Source organism: Lissotriton vulgaris, chromosome 4_1 (genome assembly GCF_964263255.1).
Source record: "Lissotriton vulgaris chromosome 4_1, aLisVul1.2, whole genome shotgun sequence".
Classification (NCBI taxonomy): domain Eukaryota; kingdom Metazoa; phylum Chordata; class Amphibia; order Caudata; family Salamandridae; genus Lissotriton; species Lissotriton vulgaris.
Window position 1 is genome coordinate 2,135,981,288 of NC_141691.1, and position 19,870 is coordinate 2,136,001,157.

General features: G+C 48.0%; 1 protein-coding gene across 1 annotated transcript in view; it reads left to right on the plus strand.

Moving 5' to 3' along the window:
- Positions 1 to 19,870, plus strand: part of LOC147725229 (vomeronasal type-2 receptor 26-like) — a 108,255-nt gene that overhangs the window by 29,784 nt on the left and 58,601 nt on the right. The window contains exon 2 of the mRNA XM_086918215.1: positions 4,544 to 4,667. Within this exon, the coding sequence (XP_086774341.1) occupies positions 4,544 to 4,667 (124 nt within the window). The remainder of the gene's footprint in view (positions 1 to 4,543; positions 4,668 to 19,870) is intronic.

A 19,870-nucleotide genomic window follows, 5' to 3' on the forward strand; every position in this document is an offset into this window, starting at 1 on the left:
ACCAATATCACTAACACACGTGATTGATTTAAGCTTCGCCGAGTGCTCTACTAGTGGCGTTTTGGAACCGCCTGGCACCAATGCTGTCATCGTACCTGTATTTCCTTGTTTCGCCGTTTTACCAACTTTCCGGCTTCTTGTAGAGCGCGTCTGCCTCAATGACATCGGCTCCACGAGCTCCGAGCTATTCGGCGCCTGTAGCACAGAGCGCGGCGTCAGGCATGCACGCAGCTGCAGGGGGGACAAACAGGATCCGAGACCCGCCCCACTGAGCAGCCTCTTCGGCGTGCGAGTGAAGCAAGCTCTGGCGAGTGTCCAGGAGCGGAGAAAACCCCTGCTTTGGCGAAGCACAGTCAGGAACATTGGATCTTGCCGTGAGGTGGTAAAGCCCCTCTCAGCGAGCGAGCAAAGTTGCGGTGGTGAGTTTCGAAATGGCGCCGCTATTCCCAGTGCGCCTTCTCTCCTCTCCCTTCAACGGCTATCTTAGTCAGCCAAATTGAGTAAGTTTTCAACATAACGTATCCGAGTCGCGGCGGAGCAGTTCCATGTAGCAGCCTTCACCTGGCGGCTTCAGCCCGCCATCTTGACTCCTCCCCTCCCTTTCAAACCAAATCTACTTGAATGTTTCCACTTCTTTAGACAACCAATATGTCAAATAATGGCTTCACATCATCAAGACATGAATGTCCAGCCCCTACCAGTCGATCAACCCATCCCTGACAGAGGTTCTGTTATTTACAAAGAATTACACACATGAAGCAGTCCCTGGCTCCATGACATGAACATGGACAAGAACCCTGATGACTTTGAACCCCAATTTTTACAGAATGGCAAGTAACTTAGATGCTCCCTAAACACCAACTTCTCGCTCAAGGATCACATTCCAAAAAAACATGTTTTGGTACCAGCTCTCTGTTCTAAAGAAATTGCAGTTACTTTAAAATTGTTGTTCAAGCCCTCGCACACATCTGGAGCAGGCCAACACCATGCTTGAGACCTCTCAGACTCCACACGGGCACCCCTTAAGGACGTCCTACACCTCGCAGCACAGCTTATCCAGGGCATGCAGAAATATGAAGAAATATGATCAGTCCCATTCTCGATGAACCCCACTGCTTCCCCTTGTCTCTTTGAACAATCTTCAACCAAAAAATCTGAATCATTTCTGATGCCTTCACAACCAGCACCCCTGCTTTTCTTGAAGCTCACAATCTCTGGTCAATCTTGACACACTCACAGCCAGCATACAATTACATCACAGACTAAGAAGATTAAAAATGTTTAAAATATGGAAGCAGTCATGTTGTGTCTGTGCACACAGCATCTAGAACAGTATCCCAATATTCTTAAGTACCATCCCAACGTTGCTAGAAAGGGTTAATACAACCCTCTTTAAAGAATACTACATCACAATGCATTAGCCATCCATCAACTGGCTTCCTGTCCATCATTGACTTCATGATTGTCTTAGATGCTGTCATCTTGCTAGGTTTGTATTAGATAAACACCATAGACATACCTACATGCTAAACCATAGGTTTTACAGTCATTGATCCGTGTATGTAAAGTTTGAGTGAGGGACAGTATACCAACCTTTTCCATCTATACACCCAGGAGCTGCTCCACAACACTGCTCTAATTTAGGAAACACTAAACTATCACTTTTTGACTGCATTATGCTGTTGTCTCTGTACAGAGCGCTGCTTCCTTTTGACTACCCAAGTGCACATGTATAAATACAGACCTCTTTGCACTGACTAACTATTCAGGTGATGGTTCTGAAACGGGAAGGGTTTTAGGTGGGTGGTGCATGACCGAGATCTGGAAAAAACAACACAGTTAACACACTGTCTAAACAACCAATGACTCGACCAGCTGAGCATAGGACAGGAGGTCTGCAAGACCTTAGTTTGTTGACTCTATGCCATCTGCAGCTGAAACACAAATATAGGGAACAAAAGGCAAGCGGGGTTGGATCAGAACAGGATAGAGTACCACACATTATGGTATGTAGTCCACCACACTTCCTTGGGATTGAAAATGAGTTGTCTCATCTTTGAGATGGAGAGTATCTTGTTCTAGACAATATGTGTTAGACCAGATAGAAGAATCACACACACTGCTCCCAGAGCGGGAACATAGACCCTCAGCTGTGAGTCACAACTGGAGGCTCTTATTGCTGCTGAGACCCAAGTAAACAAAGAGATGACAGTATGCCTTGAGACCCTCTGGGTATGTAGTGCGCTATATAAATTTTCTGACTTGACTTGACGTGACTATGCTCTATCCTGAGGGTCAGCGACAAAAGAACATGGCGTGCACTGTCTAGAAATTTAACAACTAAGGAAGTGACAGTAGCAGGGCAACAACGTTTGTTGTGGGCCTCTGTAGAATGAAGCTGTTGCTTGTCCTGGGGACACATGAGTCTCTATTCCTGTGATCCACCGCCTCCTTCAGTAGCATCTCCGGTACCAAGCAGGCTTTCCCTACCAACCTCAGTGACAGAGTATGAAGTAGAGTTTAAAGCCTACATCTCTGTCTCCCAGGCGTGCTAACTGTCCCACCTTGTTCTTGGGGAACTATTCATTCTCTTGTAATTCAACATGTTCAGTGTGTGGATTGGATTTTGGGATAAACACTGACATCATACAAATTCAAAACCTTTTTCCTGCTTTGGATGAGATTTTGCTGCTGGTCAAAGATTCATGTGTGTGGAGGGAGCATGGTATCTGGGCTTAGCTCCACAGTAGGTACCAGGGCATGAAGATCACATCCTTAGTATTCATATAGCACTGAGGATGTGGTCTTCACAAAAATAGATACTCACTTGTCAATCCAACCTTTAAATAGCCCACAGATCACATTCAAGAGTTCTCTGAATCATTCCGATAAATGCTTGTTCAGTTTACCTTTTTCCTGAACAGAAACTGTGATACAGGGATATATTATCATCCTCATTCCATGTTTTGTACATGGTAATATTGCTTCTCAACACTTGGTGCATTCAGCTAACAACTTATAAAGGAACACAATGAAACCTGTTCATTCTGTGAGATTTGAAGTGTCCTGACTTCGTAAGTGTTGGAGACTCTCGGCCCTCGGCTCAGTTTTTACATCTAATCTCAGTTGTAGTTTAGTTCCAATAGTACCATTTCATGCAGGACCTACTCTGTTTACAGATAACATATACTGTGGGCTTGGTGGTAACCCCCATCGAATATGTCAGCTTATGTTTTTGTATTAGCTAGCTCGCAGTGTTACTAGAATATCCTGTTATCAGAGAGATTCGTTTTTGGCAACTTTAGAACACAATAACCTCAGACTTGTGAAAACAATATACTACTTTTCACCCAGTCACTCGTGCTTGCTTGTTTTGCTCTCTGAGAGATACACAGAAGAAACAGTCTGGCGTGTTTACAATAAGAATGTATTGTACCGTTGTTCTTCTCATGTAAAATAAGTGCGCTGCTACAACTGTGGCACAGTAGCAGAGATATAGAACCAGCAGTACCGTGAACAAAAATAAATAGTATTGTTGTACAATTTTGCAATAGACATGAACACATAGATGAATATAAAATGCATTTATGAAATAAAGTGCGTACTCCCAAGATGCCTGCTAGATGTACCTAAGTGTACCTAGCATGTGAGTAGGTGCTATAGAGCCTGAAAGCCTAAGCACCTAAGAGCCAAGAATCTTGCTAGGCTTTAGTCAAACCCCCATACCTGAATAGTGAGAGTGTGGAACTTCGTCCTGGAATTGAGCTGGACACCCCAGAAGGGATCGTCAGACCATTGTCAGCTGGAGCGATGGCATGCCGGAGCCACAGCGTCTCTGGTAAGTGTGTCGGCCATGAATTCTTGATTGCCTCCTGCCTACTGATAGGAAGAAATGCAGTATTTATACAGTCCATGTGTGTATGTTGCCCATTGTTCAGTATGAGGATGAAGTTGGGTATTAAACCTTGTGCGTCGATGGGAGTGGTGAAGTACACCTTCTGGAGAGTGTACTCATCAATTATTAATTTGTGCTAAGGATTGATCGGCAGAACTCACCCTAGTTATAGACTAGGTGAAAGGTTTAGTCCATAAAAGGTAGCAGACCTTATAAGGCGTGATGCCCTTGTAAGGCATTCTGTCCTTATTTGGAGTTATGTCCTTATAAGGCTCAAACATATCATATAACAGGAGCTGATGTAGGGAATGTGTACGATGTTCCCTGGACCTATAAGAGGGTACCGATATGAAATATAACACAGTCCCCTTTTCCTTCTTCCTTCAAAGATTCCTCACTCTATCTACAGTGAGTGCTGCCCCCTGGGCCCTCAGCTCAGACTTCCCTCTCTCCCCACAGATTCCTTGATCTGTTAACAGTAAAAGCTTTCATTTGGCCCTCAGTTCAGACTTAACATCTAATCTCTTCATGTATTCCCCTTTTCTTCACAGATTCCACACTCTGTCTTCAGTCAGAGCCACTCCTGGGCCTTCAGCTCAGATTTTTCATCAAATCTCATCTCTTCTTTTATTTTCTCTTTCCCTACAGGTTCCTCGCTCTGTCTGTACTCAGAGCTGTCTCCCTGGGTACCGAAAGGCTGCAATAGAAGGGAGACCCATCTGCTGTTTCAACTGTGTGCCATGTGCTGAAGGGGAGTTTTCAAACAGGACTGGTGAGACAATACTTTATACTTCTTACAGACTTGAGCACAGTTGTGCAAAGTACACATATGAGCAGCTATATTATCAAAAAATGTATTGTTTAGCACTTGGAAGAATATCTCAAAAATACTGACACAGTAGAAGGAACACATGCAAGTACAAATTTAGCTGTTAGAATTCTTAACAAATGGACTTAGTAGATAGTTATTTTTCTAGCTCTTGTGTCAATATTATTTAGTAGGAGTTGAAGTGGGCGTGTTGTCTAAGGGAAATCCATGCCTGATAATATCATCTAACATAAATATTGTGGCATAAATATTATATACAAACATATCCCTCTTGTGGCTGTAGATTATGTGTGATTAACCGCAATGGAGCACTATTGTGCAAGAGATATCTTGAATTCAAAAAAAATTCTAAACAATATCAGGGCCACAATCTTCTGGTGCCAAACCAGCAGAGTATTTTACTTATTTCAGGATTTGTAATATACTTTTCTTGTCTCTCAATCCGAAGACGGGACTGGAGAGTACCACATACACGAAGCGCTTACGACATGGGTTCTGGGGACCTACCAAAAAAATCCCTTTGATCCATGCCGTATGGTAGAAGGGACAAGTGTTGTTTCACCTGAGACAATGTCAAGGTTTTAGCCACTCTAGGCATAACTTCCCGACACTGTACGATTTCACATCCCCAAGTGTTCTGATTGGACTTAGCGTGGGTCATGGTTACTAAACCCTTCGATGGTACCCCTAAATCTTGACTGACACTTATTTTTGTCGATAGGCTAGACCAGCCATCCCTTCCAATTGAGGTCTGATAAATTGTAAAAGCCATTATGCATCAACGTGTCTAATGTAACCTGGCTGTGTATCATATAATCTTGCCATTCCTCAAGTGAGTGGGTAGGATAATCAGAGGTATGTTCAAATCCTTAATCCTGGTTAAGCCAAGACAAAAATATAGTTGCACAGTCTAGGTCAGGGAAATTATCTGATTTTGGAATGAGGCATGCTCTAAACAAGGCTTCACATCCTTCAACCAGTCAATCTTTAGTCCCCGAGACAGATTATAGGCCTGAAAGTAATCTGAGACAAAATCCTAACTGGTATTCCCAAAAGGCATTTAGCTGGTTCTAGCCATCAAGAACAATGGCTATAAAGTGGCGGATGACCTCAGGGCTGGTATGATGTCAATAGGGAGTTGGATGGCCTCCAATTGCTTAAAGTTAAACTCAGATAAAACTGAGGTAGTTATCTTTGGACAACTAACACCTGAGCGGTCATCCAATTTGGTGGCCCTCTTCCTTGGGCTCCCCCCCCCCGAGCCTGTTAGCAAAGTGAGGAATCTGGGAATCATCTTTGATGACCGCCTCACGTTCCATCCACACGCCAACCAGATCACCTCTTCAGCTTTTTTTAACCCGAAAGTTATCAAAAAAATTCTCCCTTTTCTACCTGACAAAGCTGGTAAAACCCTTGTAACCTCTCTTGTGCTGTCCACCTTGGACTACTGCAATGCCCTGTTCCTCGACTCACAGGAAGGAGTCTTGAATAAACTACAAACAATACAAAACTCTGCTGCGAGGCTTTTGGGAAATATCCCTAAACACTACTCTGCCTCCAAAACCATCAAAGAGCTGCATTGGTTATCCATTAAAAACATGATAAAGTTCAAGAACCTGTGCATTGTATATAAAGCGTTGCACAACCAAGGACCAGCACACCTCATCCGCAATTTGACTCCATATCGTCCGCTCAGAACACTACGTTCATCCTGTTCAGGAGATCTTGTTATACCCCGAACAAAAACAGTCTTATGGGGCGATAGAAGATTCCTGGTATCAGCCCCCAAGTTGTGGAACACCTTGCCACCAACGATTAAAGCCAGTCCGTCTTTATGGTCTTTTCGTAAACAACTCAAGACTTGGCTTTTTAATCAATAGATCATCTACAGTTTCCTCAGGGTAAATACTCAGATACTTAGCGCCGAGACGCCCATGGGCCTTTGTATGCGCTTTACAAATATCAAAAATAAAATAAATACATAAATAAATAAATAGTAGCAAAGTTTGGATTTCTAACTTTACTGTGAGAAGTTGGCCTGGTATATGATGCTCACTAGTTCTAGTGATCACTTTGTAACTGTTCCAAACTTTAATAAAGTGGCCTTGCCTTGCAACGTGTTGATTTGTTAGGCCAAACTCCATCCTTACTTGTGCTGGAGAAGCGTTCACTGGGAGCTAAGGGAGTTGTTCCCGACAGCTGCAGACAGGCTCAGCTCATGCTAGAGCACCATCTCACATGAAACCAAGCACTCTGCCTCCAGGATTGCTGAGGCCTTCCATAGGAGTGTCATAGTCATAGTCATAGTCATGTTTATTTGTTTGAATAATTAAAATCTTACAAAAGTACATTTTAAAATTATCATTGACAGTAAAATGCGTAAACCGCCATGGACATAGTTATTCTAATATCGTATAATTAACAATAAAAATAAAAAAACCTAATGTATGTTTTCTTTAAGGTTTTTGTCAATCACAGATAGAAATTTTACAAAGGCAGAATTCATTAATACATCATTCGGGTTTAGACATGCCATTAGTGCTTGTCTGCATGTTCTTACTCCTCGAGCATTAAATAGTCTCTAAAGGATAGCTTTCCTTTCCGCCTCTATTGCAGGGCACAGACATAGCAGATGCAAGATTTCTTCTTGACCACCTTTACATAGTCTACATATCGTATTGTCCTCAATAGTTTTCCATACTGGCCGATGGCACATGCCTGGCCAAAGACCAAAACGAACTCTTATAAAAGTTTGTTTACTTAGCTGTGACCAAGGAGTTTCAAGATATTTTTGAACTTGCTTTTTTTGTATCCGTTTATAATTGGCCATGCGTGCCTTCTTTTTACCAATAGTTCCTTGTCTTTTACCAGAGACAGATGAATAGTCAACTTGTTAATTGTTCTTTTAAAACTTTCCTGGGTAATTGTGTTCTCCCAAATTGGTGTTATTCCAAATTCATCTTTTGCTTCATTTAAAAAAGCCCAAGCTTGCAGTTTCCGGTTGGCTTTCACTTCTTCCCATAATGTTTGAGATAATTGATTGTCGTCATTATTTTTTATACGATACCAGACTTTCAGAATTTGACCTTTCCGGGCATATTGTTGGTTGTTTATCCCAAACTCCAACCTTACCTGTGCTTGTGAGGCATTTTCTGGTAGGTGGAATAAAATCTTGTAAGTTTTCGCCACTGCGTTGTTGATTATCTGTACATCTTTACCATTTAAAACTTCAGAGCCATATGTCAAGGTTGGTAATAGTTTTGCAGATATAATCTTTAGTAGAGGACCATATGACCGTGTAGTTAACTTCTTTTGTATGGTTCTGAATGCTGTAACCAAACTGTTTGCTTTCCTAGTGATATCTTTCCTCTGTGGGAGAAAACTACCACTATTGTTGAATAAAACGCCGAGATACCGATAATTGTCAACCTGCTCTAGCTCATTTTTCTCCAGCATCCATTTATTTTTTTGTTTTCTATTCTTTGTAACTACCAATATTTTTGTCTTTGCCTCATTTATTACCATTTGATTGTCTTTTGTGTATCTCGATGTTCGATCAAAAATCTTTGCAGCCCTACTTTGAAACCAAGCACTCTGCCTCCAGGATTGCTGAGGCCTTCCATAGGAGTGGCTTATAGGTTAACATGTGTCCAGTTAGGGTTAGATATAGGGATACTATATCTAAGTAAGAGGTGATTACACCAACTTACCCCAGCTGAATGATCAGCCAGTTGTGTCTAATATGGAGGCCAGGCCAGGGGTGGCACAATACATGCTGCAGCCCCTGGTAGGCCTTGGATACACCTATGCCCTGGGTACCTGGAGTACACTGTTACAGGGGCCTATAAGGTGAACTAGTTCCAATTCGTAATGCACCTAGAGTGCATTGGCATTAATTTAGAGAGAGAACAGCAGGCTGTGGGTCTGATTAGCAGGCCCACAGCCACATTAAGTCATAAACCAGTGAAGCAAAAAGCATAAATTTGGGGTGACCATAGAATAGCAGACCCTACTCTCCTACACACACACCCCCAAAAGCAGGGACATTAGACAAACCTTGACCAGTTGTGTCTTCATGTTCCAAGTGGAAGTACCTGGACAGACCATCTGCGTTGCCTTGGTCAGTCCCTGGGCGGTGCTCCACTGTAAAGTCCATCCCCTGTAGGAAAATGGACCACCTGAGTAGTTTGGGGTTTTCACCCTTCATCTGATTAAGCCATAAGAGGGGCTTATGGTTGGTCTGAATCTTGAAGTGATTGCCAAACAAGTATGGTCTTAACCTCTTCAGGGCCCACACCACAGCAAAGGCCTCCCTCTCAATAGCTGACCAACGTTTCTCCCTGGGAGTCAGCCTTCTGCTAATAAAAGCAATGGGCTGGTCTTGACCATCTACATTAAGTTGTGAAAGCACAGCTCCCACTCCCAACTCAGAAGCATCTGTTTGGAAAATGAACTCTCTTGAGTAGTCAGGACTCTTCAGGATAGGTGCAGAGCACATGGCCTTCTTCAGGTCATCAAATGCCTTTTGACAGTTTACTGTCCACTGAACCTTTTTGGGCATCTTCTTGGATGTTAGATCATTAAGAGGAGTCACAATGGACCCATAGTTCTTAACAAACTTCCTGTAGTACCCAGTCAGGCCCAAGAAAGCTATGACCTGAGTCTGGGTAGTTGGAGGGGACCAGTCCTTTATGGTCTGGATCTTACTCTCCAGTGGCTTAACTTGGCCTCCACCTACAAGGTGGCCCAAGTACAAAACCTTACTCTGCCTTATCTGGCACTTTGCGGCCTTGATAGTGAGGCCTGCCTTTTGCAGAGCCTCTAGCACTTCCTTCAGGTGGACCAGGTGATCCTCCCAGGTGGAGCTGAAGACAGCAATATCATCCAGATATGCTGCGCAAAAGTCATCCAACCCAGTAAGGACTTGATTCACCAACCTTTGGAAGGTGGCAGGTGCATTTTTCAAACCAAAGGGCATCACCACAAAATGGTAATGTCCTCCTGGGGAAGAAAATGCGGTCTTGGCTTTGGAGTCCTCAGATAATCTGATTTGCCAATAGCCAGCTGTCAAATCAAATGTGCTCAAATATTTGGCAGAAGCCAACTTGTCAATGAGCTCATCTGCCCTTGGAATAGGGTGTGCATCTGTCCTAGTGACAGCATTGAGTTCTCTGTAATCCACACAGAACCTCATCTCTCTCTTGCCATCTTTGGTGTGATGTTTGGGGACCAGAACCACTGGGCTAGCCCAGGGGCTCTCTGAAGGCTCAATAACACCTAATTCCAGCATCTTTTGCACCTCAGTCTTATACAGTCCCTGACGTGGTCAGGTTGCCTGTAGATCTTGCTTTTTACAGGAAGACTGTCACCAGTGTCCACCACACGGGTACACCAGTTAGTCTGACTGGGTGTCAATGAGAACATACGTCTGTATGACTGGAAAACTTGTCTACAGTCATGTTGCTGATGTTCAGTGAGGCTGCCATCTAAGGCCACACCATCAACTGAGTCATCTTCAAGGATCTGAGTTAACAGGTCTGGGAGAGGGTCACTCTCTTCCCCCTGCCCCTAATCTGTAGCCATGAGCAAGCCCATGTCTGCCCTGTCAACATACGCCTTCAGTCTGTTGACATGGAGAACCCTGTGGGGGCTCCTGGGAGTTCCTAGGTCCACCAAGTAGGTAACCTCTCACTTTTTCTCAACAATTGTATGGGGTCCAGACCATTTGTCTTGGAGTGCTGCATGGGCCACTCAATCAATCAATCAAAGCATTTATATAGCGCACTACTCACCCAGAGGGTCTCAAGGCGCTAGGGGATGGGGGTCCGCTACTGCTCGAACAGCCAGGTCTTGAGTTGCTTCCTGAAGGCGAGGTGGTCCTGAGTCAGGCGGAGGTGGGTCGGGAGGGAGTTCCATGTCTTGGCGGCGAGGTAGGAGAAGGACCGTCCCCTTGTGGTGGCTCTTCAGATGCGGGTGACGGTGGCGAGGGCGTGGCCGGTCAATCGTAGCTGGCGTTTGGGAGCGTAGAAGTTGAGGTGGCTGTTGAGGTATCTTGGGCCTTGGTTGTGTAGGGCTTTGTGTACGTGGGTGAGGAGTCAGAAGTTGATTCTCTTGTTGACCGGGAGCCAGTGCAGGTCTCTCAGGTGTCCGGAGATGTGGCTGCCACGGGGGATGTCCAGGATGAGTCGTGCTGAGGCATTCTGGATCCGCTGGAGTCTCTTCTGGAGTTTGGCGGTGGTTCCGGGGTAGAGGGAGTTGCCAGGTGACGAGGGCCTGGGTGACCATCTTCCTGGTCTCGGTGGGGATCCACCGGAAGATCTTACGTAGCATGCGCAGGATGTTGAAGCACGACAAGGAGACGGCGTTGACTTGACTGGTCATAGAGAGGGAGGAGTCCAGGATGAAGCCCAGGTTGCGTGCGTGGTCTGTTGGTTTGGGTGTGCTGCCTAGGGCGGGGGGCCACCAGGAGTCGTCCCAGGCGGAGGGTGAGGATCCCAGGATGAGGACTTCCGTCTTGTCCGAGTTCAGTTTCAGGCGGCTGTTCTTCATCCATTCGGCTACCTCTTTAATCCCTTCGTGGAGGTTGGCTCTGGCGGTGGCGGGGTTGTTGGTGAGGGAGAGGATCAGCTGGGTGTCGTCTGCGTAGGAGATGATGTTGAGGTTGTGATGGCGTGCGATGTCTGCGAGGGGGCTCATGTAGACGTTGAAGAGGGTTGGACTGAGCGAGGAGCCTTGAGGAACGCCGCAGATGACTTCGGTGGCTTCAGATCTGAACGGGGGGAGGCGGACTCTCTGTGTCCTTCCGGCTAGGAAGGAGATGATCCACTCCAGTGCCTTCTCCTGGATTCCGACGTTGCTGAGTCGCTGCACAAGTGTACGGTGGCAGACAGTGTCGAAGGCCGCGGAGAGGTCTAGGAGGATGAAGGCTGTTGTTTCTCCGTTGTCAAGCAGTGCTCGGATGTCATCTGTGGCTGCAATCAGGGCGGTCTTGGTGCTGTGGTTGGCCCGGAAGCCAAACTGCGAGAGGTCGAGGAATCCGTTCGTCTCGAGGAAGGCGGCCAGCTGCTTGTTGATGGTCTTCTCGATGACTTTTGCAGGGAACGGGAGCAGCGAGATGGGGCGGTAGTTCTTGAGGTCGGTGGGGTCGGCTGATGGCTTCTTTAGTAGAGCGCTGAGTTCGGCGTGCTTCCAGCTCTCTGGGAATGTAGCAGTGTCGAAGGAGGTGTTGATGATGTCCCGCAGGTGGGATGTGATGACAGCGTCGGCCTTGTTGAAGACGTGGTGAGGGCAGGGGTCGGTAGGAGATCCGGAGTGGATGGAGTTCATCGTGCGGACGGTGTCTTCGGTGCTGATCGGGGTCCAGGTGCGGAGGGTGGTGGTGGGGGGCGGTGGTTCGGTCGTGGCGTGCGTCGTTTGAGTGCTGAAGCTGTTGTGTATGTCCGAGATCTTGTTGTGAAAGTAGGAGGCGAGGGAGTTGCGGAGGTCTTGCGAAGGGGTGATGTCGTTGTTTCCGGCGTTGGGTTTGGAGAGCTCCTTCACAATGTTGAAGAGTTCCTTGCTGTTGTGTGCGTTGTTGTCCAGTCGTTCCTTGAATGCAGTTTTCTTGGTGGCGTGGATGAGTTGGTGGTGTTTTCGGGTGGCGAGCTTGAGGGCAGTCATGTTGTCCGGTGTTGGGTCTCTGCGCCAGGTTCTCTCGAGGGCTCGGCAGTTTTTCTTGGAGCTCTTGAGTTCGTCGGTGAACCATGGGGCTTTCTTGCTACTGGGTCTGCTAGGCGGGGTCCTCAGGGGGGCGAGGTCATCTGCGCAGTCACTGATCCACTTTGTGAGGTTGGTGGCCGCTTGGCTGGGGTTCGTTGCGCTGGTGGGTGGGTTCTTGCTCAGGGAAGTCGCGAGCTGGTCGGCTGTGATCTTGTTCCAGCTTCTGCGTGCAACCTGTTGCTGGTGGTGGTGGGTTGTGGTCCTTCTGAAGCTGAAGTGGACGCAGCTGTGGTCCGTCCAGTGGAGTCCGGTGGCGTGGCTGAAGGTGATGTCCTTATTGGATGAGAAGACGGGGTCGAGTGTGTGTCCGGCGTAGTGGGTGGGGGTGGTCACCAGCTGCTTGAGTCCCAGGTTTGCGAGGTTGTCCAGCAGGGTGGTGGTGTTGCGGTCGTTGTTGTTCTCCAGGTGGAAGTTGAGGTCCCCGAGGAGGATGTAGTCAGCGGAGAGGAGGGCGTGCGGGCTGATGAAGTCGGCGATGTCTTTGCTGAATTGTGTGCGTGGTCCCAGGGGTCTGTAGATGAGGGTGCCTCTGAGGGTGGTCTTGGGGTTGATGTGGACCTGGAAATGCAGGGGCTCGGCGGGTGCGAGGGTGTCGTCGGTGTTGGTCGTGATGCGGATGGTGTTCTTGTGGATGATGGCGATGCCTCCTCCGGTCTGGTTGATATGGTCCCTTCGGATGATCTTGTAGCCGTCTGGGATGGCGATGGCGATGTCGGGCGCTGAAGAGGCGTTCATCCAGGTTTCCGTGAGGAAGGCAACGTTATGTTATGTTATGTTACAAAAATTTTAATACCGCGCTCATACACCAATTGGTTTCTTGGCGCTCGAAGACAGTGGGAATAGGGCACGGGGGATGTGAACAGCTAACCGTGAGCAAGACGGAACAAATGAGTTTTTAAAGATTTGCGAAAAGTGGGGTAGTCAGGAGTGAGCCGAATAGGGAGGGGAAGGGAGTTCCAAGTGAATGGGGCAAGGAAGGAGAAGCCAGCACCACCGTGCTTCTTACGTCGAAACCTAGGAATGACCAGCAGATTGTGGGCAGAGGATCTGAGGTGTCGGGAAGGAGTGTAAGAGTGTAGACAGGAAGAAATAAAAGCAGGAGCAGAAACGAAAAGAGATTTGAAAACGGTGCAACCAAGTTTGGTGATGTTGTGTCGAGCAGGTTCCAGAGCTCGACGGCGTGTCTGTGGACGGAGCGGGTGTTGAGCAGGATGCATTTCAGGTGGCTGCTGCTGTTGCTCGTCTTGGTCTTGGTCGGTGCTGGAGTAGCGCAGGTCATGATGCAGGTGAACTTGCAGGAGTGGCAGCAGAAGGGTCCGTGGGTGCGTCTCGGGGTGGCTCGGTAGCAGCCCTGGATTCGGCTGGCGTTGAGTTCGTTGAGTTCGGTGGGGTCGTAGGTCCGGCGGGTGGGCTGGTTTCTGCGGGGGCCAGGGGTCCTGGCACTGGGCGCGGTCCAGGCGCAGACAGGCACAGACGGGCTTACCTTTGGCGCACCTTCAGCGCTCAGTCGGCGCTCCCGCTGTGCGCATCCACTGCGGGGTCGCTCTGGGGGCGTCATAAGAAGGGGGATGAGAGGGTGGGTCAGCTGTGCGGAGGGAGCGGTTCGGCCAATGGGCCGGTGGTGGGCGGGGCCTGTGGAGAGCAGCGGCGGGAAAACTGGCGAGCGGGCGGCTCAGCTGTGGCTGGGCCGCTCGGGGGCAAGGGGGCGTCGGCGGCAGAAAAAGGCAGCAAAGGCTGGCTAGGCAGGAGCAGGAGGCAGCAGGAGGAGCAAGGGGGTGACCCGGCCTGGTGAGAGGCGCAGCGGTCACTGGCTCCAACACCCATACTTTCTGTCCATGCTGATACTCAGTCAAGACAGCCTTTTGGTCATGCCAAGCTTTCTGTACTTCTTGGCTAGCCTCAAGGTTTTTGGATGCCTTCTCCATATACTCAGCCATCCTGGAGCGGAGACCAAGTACATAGTCCACTATGTCTTGTTTAGGCTTTTTGAGAGGTCATTCCCATCCTTCCTTCACCAGACATAGGGGTCCTCTTACAGGGTGCCCAAACAACAATTCAAAGGGGCTGAAGCCAACCCCCTTTTGTGGGACCTCTCTGTAAGCAAACAGAAGGCAGGGTAGAAGGATGACCCATCTCCGCCTGAGCTTTTCTGGTAATCCTTTGATCATACCCTTTAGGGTCTTGTTAAATCTTTCAAAAAGCCCATTACACTGTGGATGATAAGGAGTGGTGAACTTGTAGTTGACACCACATTCCTTCCACATTGCTGTTAAGTATCCTGACATGAAGTTGGCACCTCTATCAGATACTACCTCCTTAGGAAACCCCACTCTGCAGAAAACTCTCAGTAGGGCACTGCCCACAACAGGAGCTGTTGTGGTCCTAAGGGGAATTGCCGCTGGGTAAGTGGTGGCATGGTCCACCACCACCAGTATGAATCTGTGCCCAGTTACTGTAGGGGGATCCATTGGACCTACAATATCAATCCCCACTCTTTCAAAGGGAACCCCCACCACCGGTAGTGGAATCAGGGGGGCCTTTGTTGTACCACCTGCTTTACCATTGGCTTGGCAGGTTACACAGGAGCGACAAAACTCCTTGGTGTCTTCAGACATGTGAGGCCAGTGAAAGTGAGGGACAAGCCTGTCCCAAGTCTTATTCTGGCCTAGGTGTCCTGCTAAGGGAATATCATGGGCCAAGGTAAGAAGGAAGCCCCTAAATTGCAGAGGTATAACCAACCTCCTGGTTGTACCAGGCTTGGGGTCTCTACCCTCTGAATAAAGGAGCCTATCATCCCAATATACTTTATGGGTACCTTGAGCATTCCCAGCAGCCTCAGCAGCAGCCTGCTGTCTGAGGGGTTCAAGAGAAGGACAGGTTAACTGAGCCTGCCCCAAGTCTGCCTTAGAAGGTCCCCTTGTCCCCAGAAACTCAACCTGTTCATGTTCAAGTTCTTCAGGGACAGTTCCTTCAGGGGTCTCAAGATCATCTTCCAGTGAAGGCTGATCCTCACTTGTAGGCAGTTGGGAAGGCACATCCTTTACCCTCCTGTTCTTCTTCTCGGAAGGTGCTTGGTCCATTGTTTCGGGATCCAAGACCTGAGGTTCAGAGAGGCACTTTTTGGCCTGTGACCTGGTCACAGCAAGGACATGTGATGATATCCCTAACATCTCTGCATGAGTCCTGTACTCAACTTCTGACCATAGAGAGCTCTCCAGGGCATTGCCCAACAAACATTCAACTGAGAGATCAGCACTAACCACAACTCTTTTCAGTCCAGTTACCCCTCCCCAGGAGAAATTAACAATTGCCACACTATGTGTAGTAGTGACATTGCTGGCATTGGTCACCAGGTAATTTTCCAGGTATTGTCCAGGGTCCACAAAGCTAGGTGTCACCATAGTGACCCTGGCACATGTGTCGCTGTATGCTTGAGCCACTTTTTCATTAATCAAAGGTGTCTGTCTGTACTTGCCCAGATTACTGGGACTTATAGTAGGGGTCACATCAATGTCCCCATCACAAATGAGAACAGCCTGTGTAGAGGTTCTGACTAGGCCAGAATCTCCCTCAGTTCCCAAGGTGATACCCACTACCCCCTTAGTTTGTGGTCCAACACTGCCAACTGTACTAGTGGGTGCAGGTGCCTTAGGGGCTGCAGTGTAGGGGGCTCCACCCTTTTTACGCTGACTTGTCCATTGAGAGGTGTTTTTACATCTACTACACCAGGGTTTTCTTTGACCTTCTCTCTTCTTCTTCTTGGAAGTTTGGGACCCACCTTCAGTATTAGTTTGGGGCCCTGTTGAAGACTTCTGATCTTTAGCTTTCTGCTCCCCACCCTTCTGGTCTCTTTTCTTCTGGTCACCACCCTGGTTCTGGGTCTGGTTCTTTTGCTTAACCCTGGTTCTAACCCATTTGTCTGCCTTCTTGCCCAATTCTTGGGGAGAGGTCAGATCAGGTGTTGATGCAACTGCTGGTTCTGACAATTATTTAAGATTTGTTCTCTCATAATTAAATTATACAATCCGTCATAGTCTGTAACCTTACTTCCCAGCAACCATCCCTCCAGAGCCTTAGTGGCACTTTCAACAAATTCAGACCAGTCCTGAGTCTGTGTCTTCTGGGACTCTCCGAACATTTACCTGTACTCTTCAGTGGTTAAGCCTAAACCATCAATCAGAGCATTCTTCCGGACCAGGTAGTTTCTAGAATCCCCATCACTAACTGTGAGGAGTCTGTCTCGGCCTCTACCTTCAAAGGAGAGCCACAAGATTGCTGCCCACTGCTCCTGAAGGATCTGCTGTACACTGCAGGCTCTCTCAAGGACAGTCATCCATGTGTGGATATTATCCCCAGCTTTGTAGGGGGGCACAATCTTACTCAGGTTTCTATTGTCATAGGACCTGTCTTTATCCTTTGGGATAATGCTGCCACCAGTGGATCCTAATCCACTCTCTCTAGGCTGTCTTGCTCTAGCAAGTTTCTCTTGGGCCAGGGCAACTTCTAATTCATGCTTCTGGATCCTAAGCTCAGCCTCTCTCATTTTTGCCTCATGTTCCCTTCTCTGAGGGCTAGTCATCCCCCTTCTTGAGTGACCATGAGAACCTCTAGAAGCCTGGGAGGTATTGGATTCACCTGAGTGATTCCTCCTCCTCCTATGCTCCTGGTTAAGTCCACTTGGGGGTATGGGTAAGGTCATCCTTAGCTCAGTCCCAAATACACTTATGTTAGCCTGGCTGAGCCTGCTGGCTGGCACCTGACTAAGTCTGCCATCATCAGAATTACTGCTCTCCCCTTCTGTCTCCTCTTCTTCCTCCTCCTCCTCAGGCTGAGTATCTCCAGTGAATTGGTCATCCTAATCTATCTGGACTAGAGGGACAGGGGAGTCAGTATTACCATCTTCAGTGGGAGAGCCTCCATCAGCATTCCCTGTGGTGTCTGCTTTAGAGGTCTTTAGAGCTTCAGACTGGTCTAAAAGCTCTCTGGGGTGATCTGTGGTAGGGTCTAGACCCGTCTTGAGACCTCTTAAGGTACAGATCTGCCTCAGTTCTTTAAAACTAAGCATAGCAATGTTTGATGGTGCCCTTGTAGGGTCACTCTCAACAGGGACACTCCCAGTGGACCCCTCTGCTCCAGGCATTGCTCTACTGTGGGTGGATATGCTGCAATCTACCTACACTGGTGTTTACCTACTAAACCTATCTAGTAGTTGTAGTCAGGGTGTGTTACTCCCCATCCTCTACAACAACTACGTTCAGTAGAACTTAAGTATACTAGTCTTGTTTTATATGTACCTAGCAGGTACCTGTATGATCTTTCAAATTATACTCTCAAAGATTGTAATGGTAAAACAACAGCAAGCTCACCAATGTGAGAAGTTGGCCTGGTATATGATGCTATCTAGTTCTAGTGATCCCCTTGTACCATGCCTAGCAACCCTTATGATGATTGGTTGTAAGTCAACCTTATAGACTAGCTATCCTAGTAGCGTGGACAAAGCAGTCTTAGGCTAAACTCTGTAAATGCATGTGAAACAAGCTGTTTTACCATACACAATCCCCTTGAATACCAAATGAAAGGACACCAAACAGATATATATTGAAAATATAGAATATTTATTTACTACAAATATCCCATATACTCTTTATGAGCACAGAAGCAAATGCGTTAAAACAAAACACAGTTTAAATATATGAAAGTTGCACAATATGGATGAGCCCTAGGGGCCACCTAAACCATATACTAAAATAGTGGTATAAGAACCACCTAGCTGAAAGGAAGTAGGCCTAGGACCTGGGGAATCGCTGGAGCTGTTCGGGACTAACAGTGAAGAAGTAGGGAAAGGCCCGAGGGACACGGGTACAGCGCTTAAAGTGCACGCATACACCAATGCAATGTCAATAGTGCGTAAAAGTTACAAAGTTAGTGTTTAAGGAACCTTCCGACTGACCTAAAAGGACAAAACTTAGGACCTAGACACTAGAGGTGTGTACCAGTGTAGGAACACTGGCGTTCCTGAGTTACCTCACCCACAGGAAGCAGGTGCACAGGTGCAAAGTAGTGTCGGGTTACAGCACGCAGGTCGATGGTGCCTGAAGATGGAGATGCTGCAGGCGGGTCATCGAGGAGAGTTCCGGTGGATCCAAGGGTGGATCTGAAGTGATGAAGACCTGAAAGCAGAGGGGACAATGTTCAAAGTCACTAGCCAGTGACTACCAAGGAAACCAGGATGGAACCAGGCGATGTTGGGTACAAACAGGCGATGAGGTGCAGCTTGTCTCCTCAGCCACGTGGACACGAAGAAGTCAAGGACTTCCAGGAGTCGGTCACAAACTGTCCCACAAAGGCTCTAGCTGATGGCGCTGTCGGCAACTTAATTGGAGGAAACAGGCCTTGGCAAATGCAAGGCTTGCAGGAAGTGAAGAATTCTTATCACTCGAACCAGCAAGGTCAGAGCGGGTGTTCCTTTTAACAGGAGCGAGGGCAAGTCTGGAGCAACCAGACCCACAGTGTTGATTGTAGGTTTTGACGCCAAGATGGCCGCTAGCCACGTGGCAAGTGGCTGGGATGGTGCATCAAGTGGCAAAGTGCAAAAGGGCCCCACGCAGATCGTGGAGATGCTGGGGGCTGAACTTCTGTGCAACTGCTGCTCGGTAGTGGGGCTTCTCAAAGCGCGAAGCACAGCATCGAGGATGCCTAGGGTGCTGCGCAGTCAGCTTCTGGGGGGTCTTTCAAGATGTCCGGTCCAACGTCTCTCGGTGCCTCCACAGGTCTCTTTTTTGCAGGGACCGTGGATCCGGCTTTGAGATGTCTGGAAGTCTGGGTCTCGTCGGGCTCTGGGCTCTGGGCTCGGGCTCCGGCAGGAGGCGGCAGCAAAGCAGACATCAAGTTGCTGGATGGTGCCTGTGTTCACAGGGTGGCCACTCCTAGGCCACAAGGGAGATGCTCTTCAGTCTTCTGTGCAGCAGAATGTCGAAGTCCAGTCTTCTTATTTATTTCAAGTTGATTCAGGATGATCTGAAGTGCTATGGCACTGCTCCCACTCTTATTCCCAATCTGAGGGGTGGATCACCTGCTAGGTCCGTCCTCTGGGTGGGACCAGGAAGGGGGCGGTTAATCCCCCTTTCCTTTGTCCACTGTCGGTTTGGACTGGCTTATGCACGGGGACACCTTGTGTGCCCCAGGCATGTCTCAATCTATTCAGCCCTGTCCTACCCAATACACAAAATCCTGTTTGGGGTGGTGCTCGCACCTCCCAAGGCAGGAAACCCTTTGTCCAAGCCTCCCTCGCTGGAAAGACTCCCAGCAGCAGGAGGTCAGACTTGTGTCTGTGGTGGCAGCATCCATTTTGTGATGCTGAGGCTCGAGTTTAACTTTAACCGGGGTTT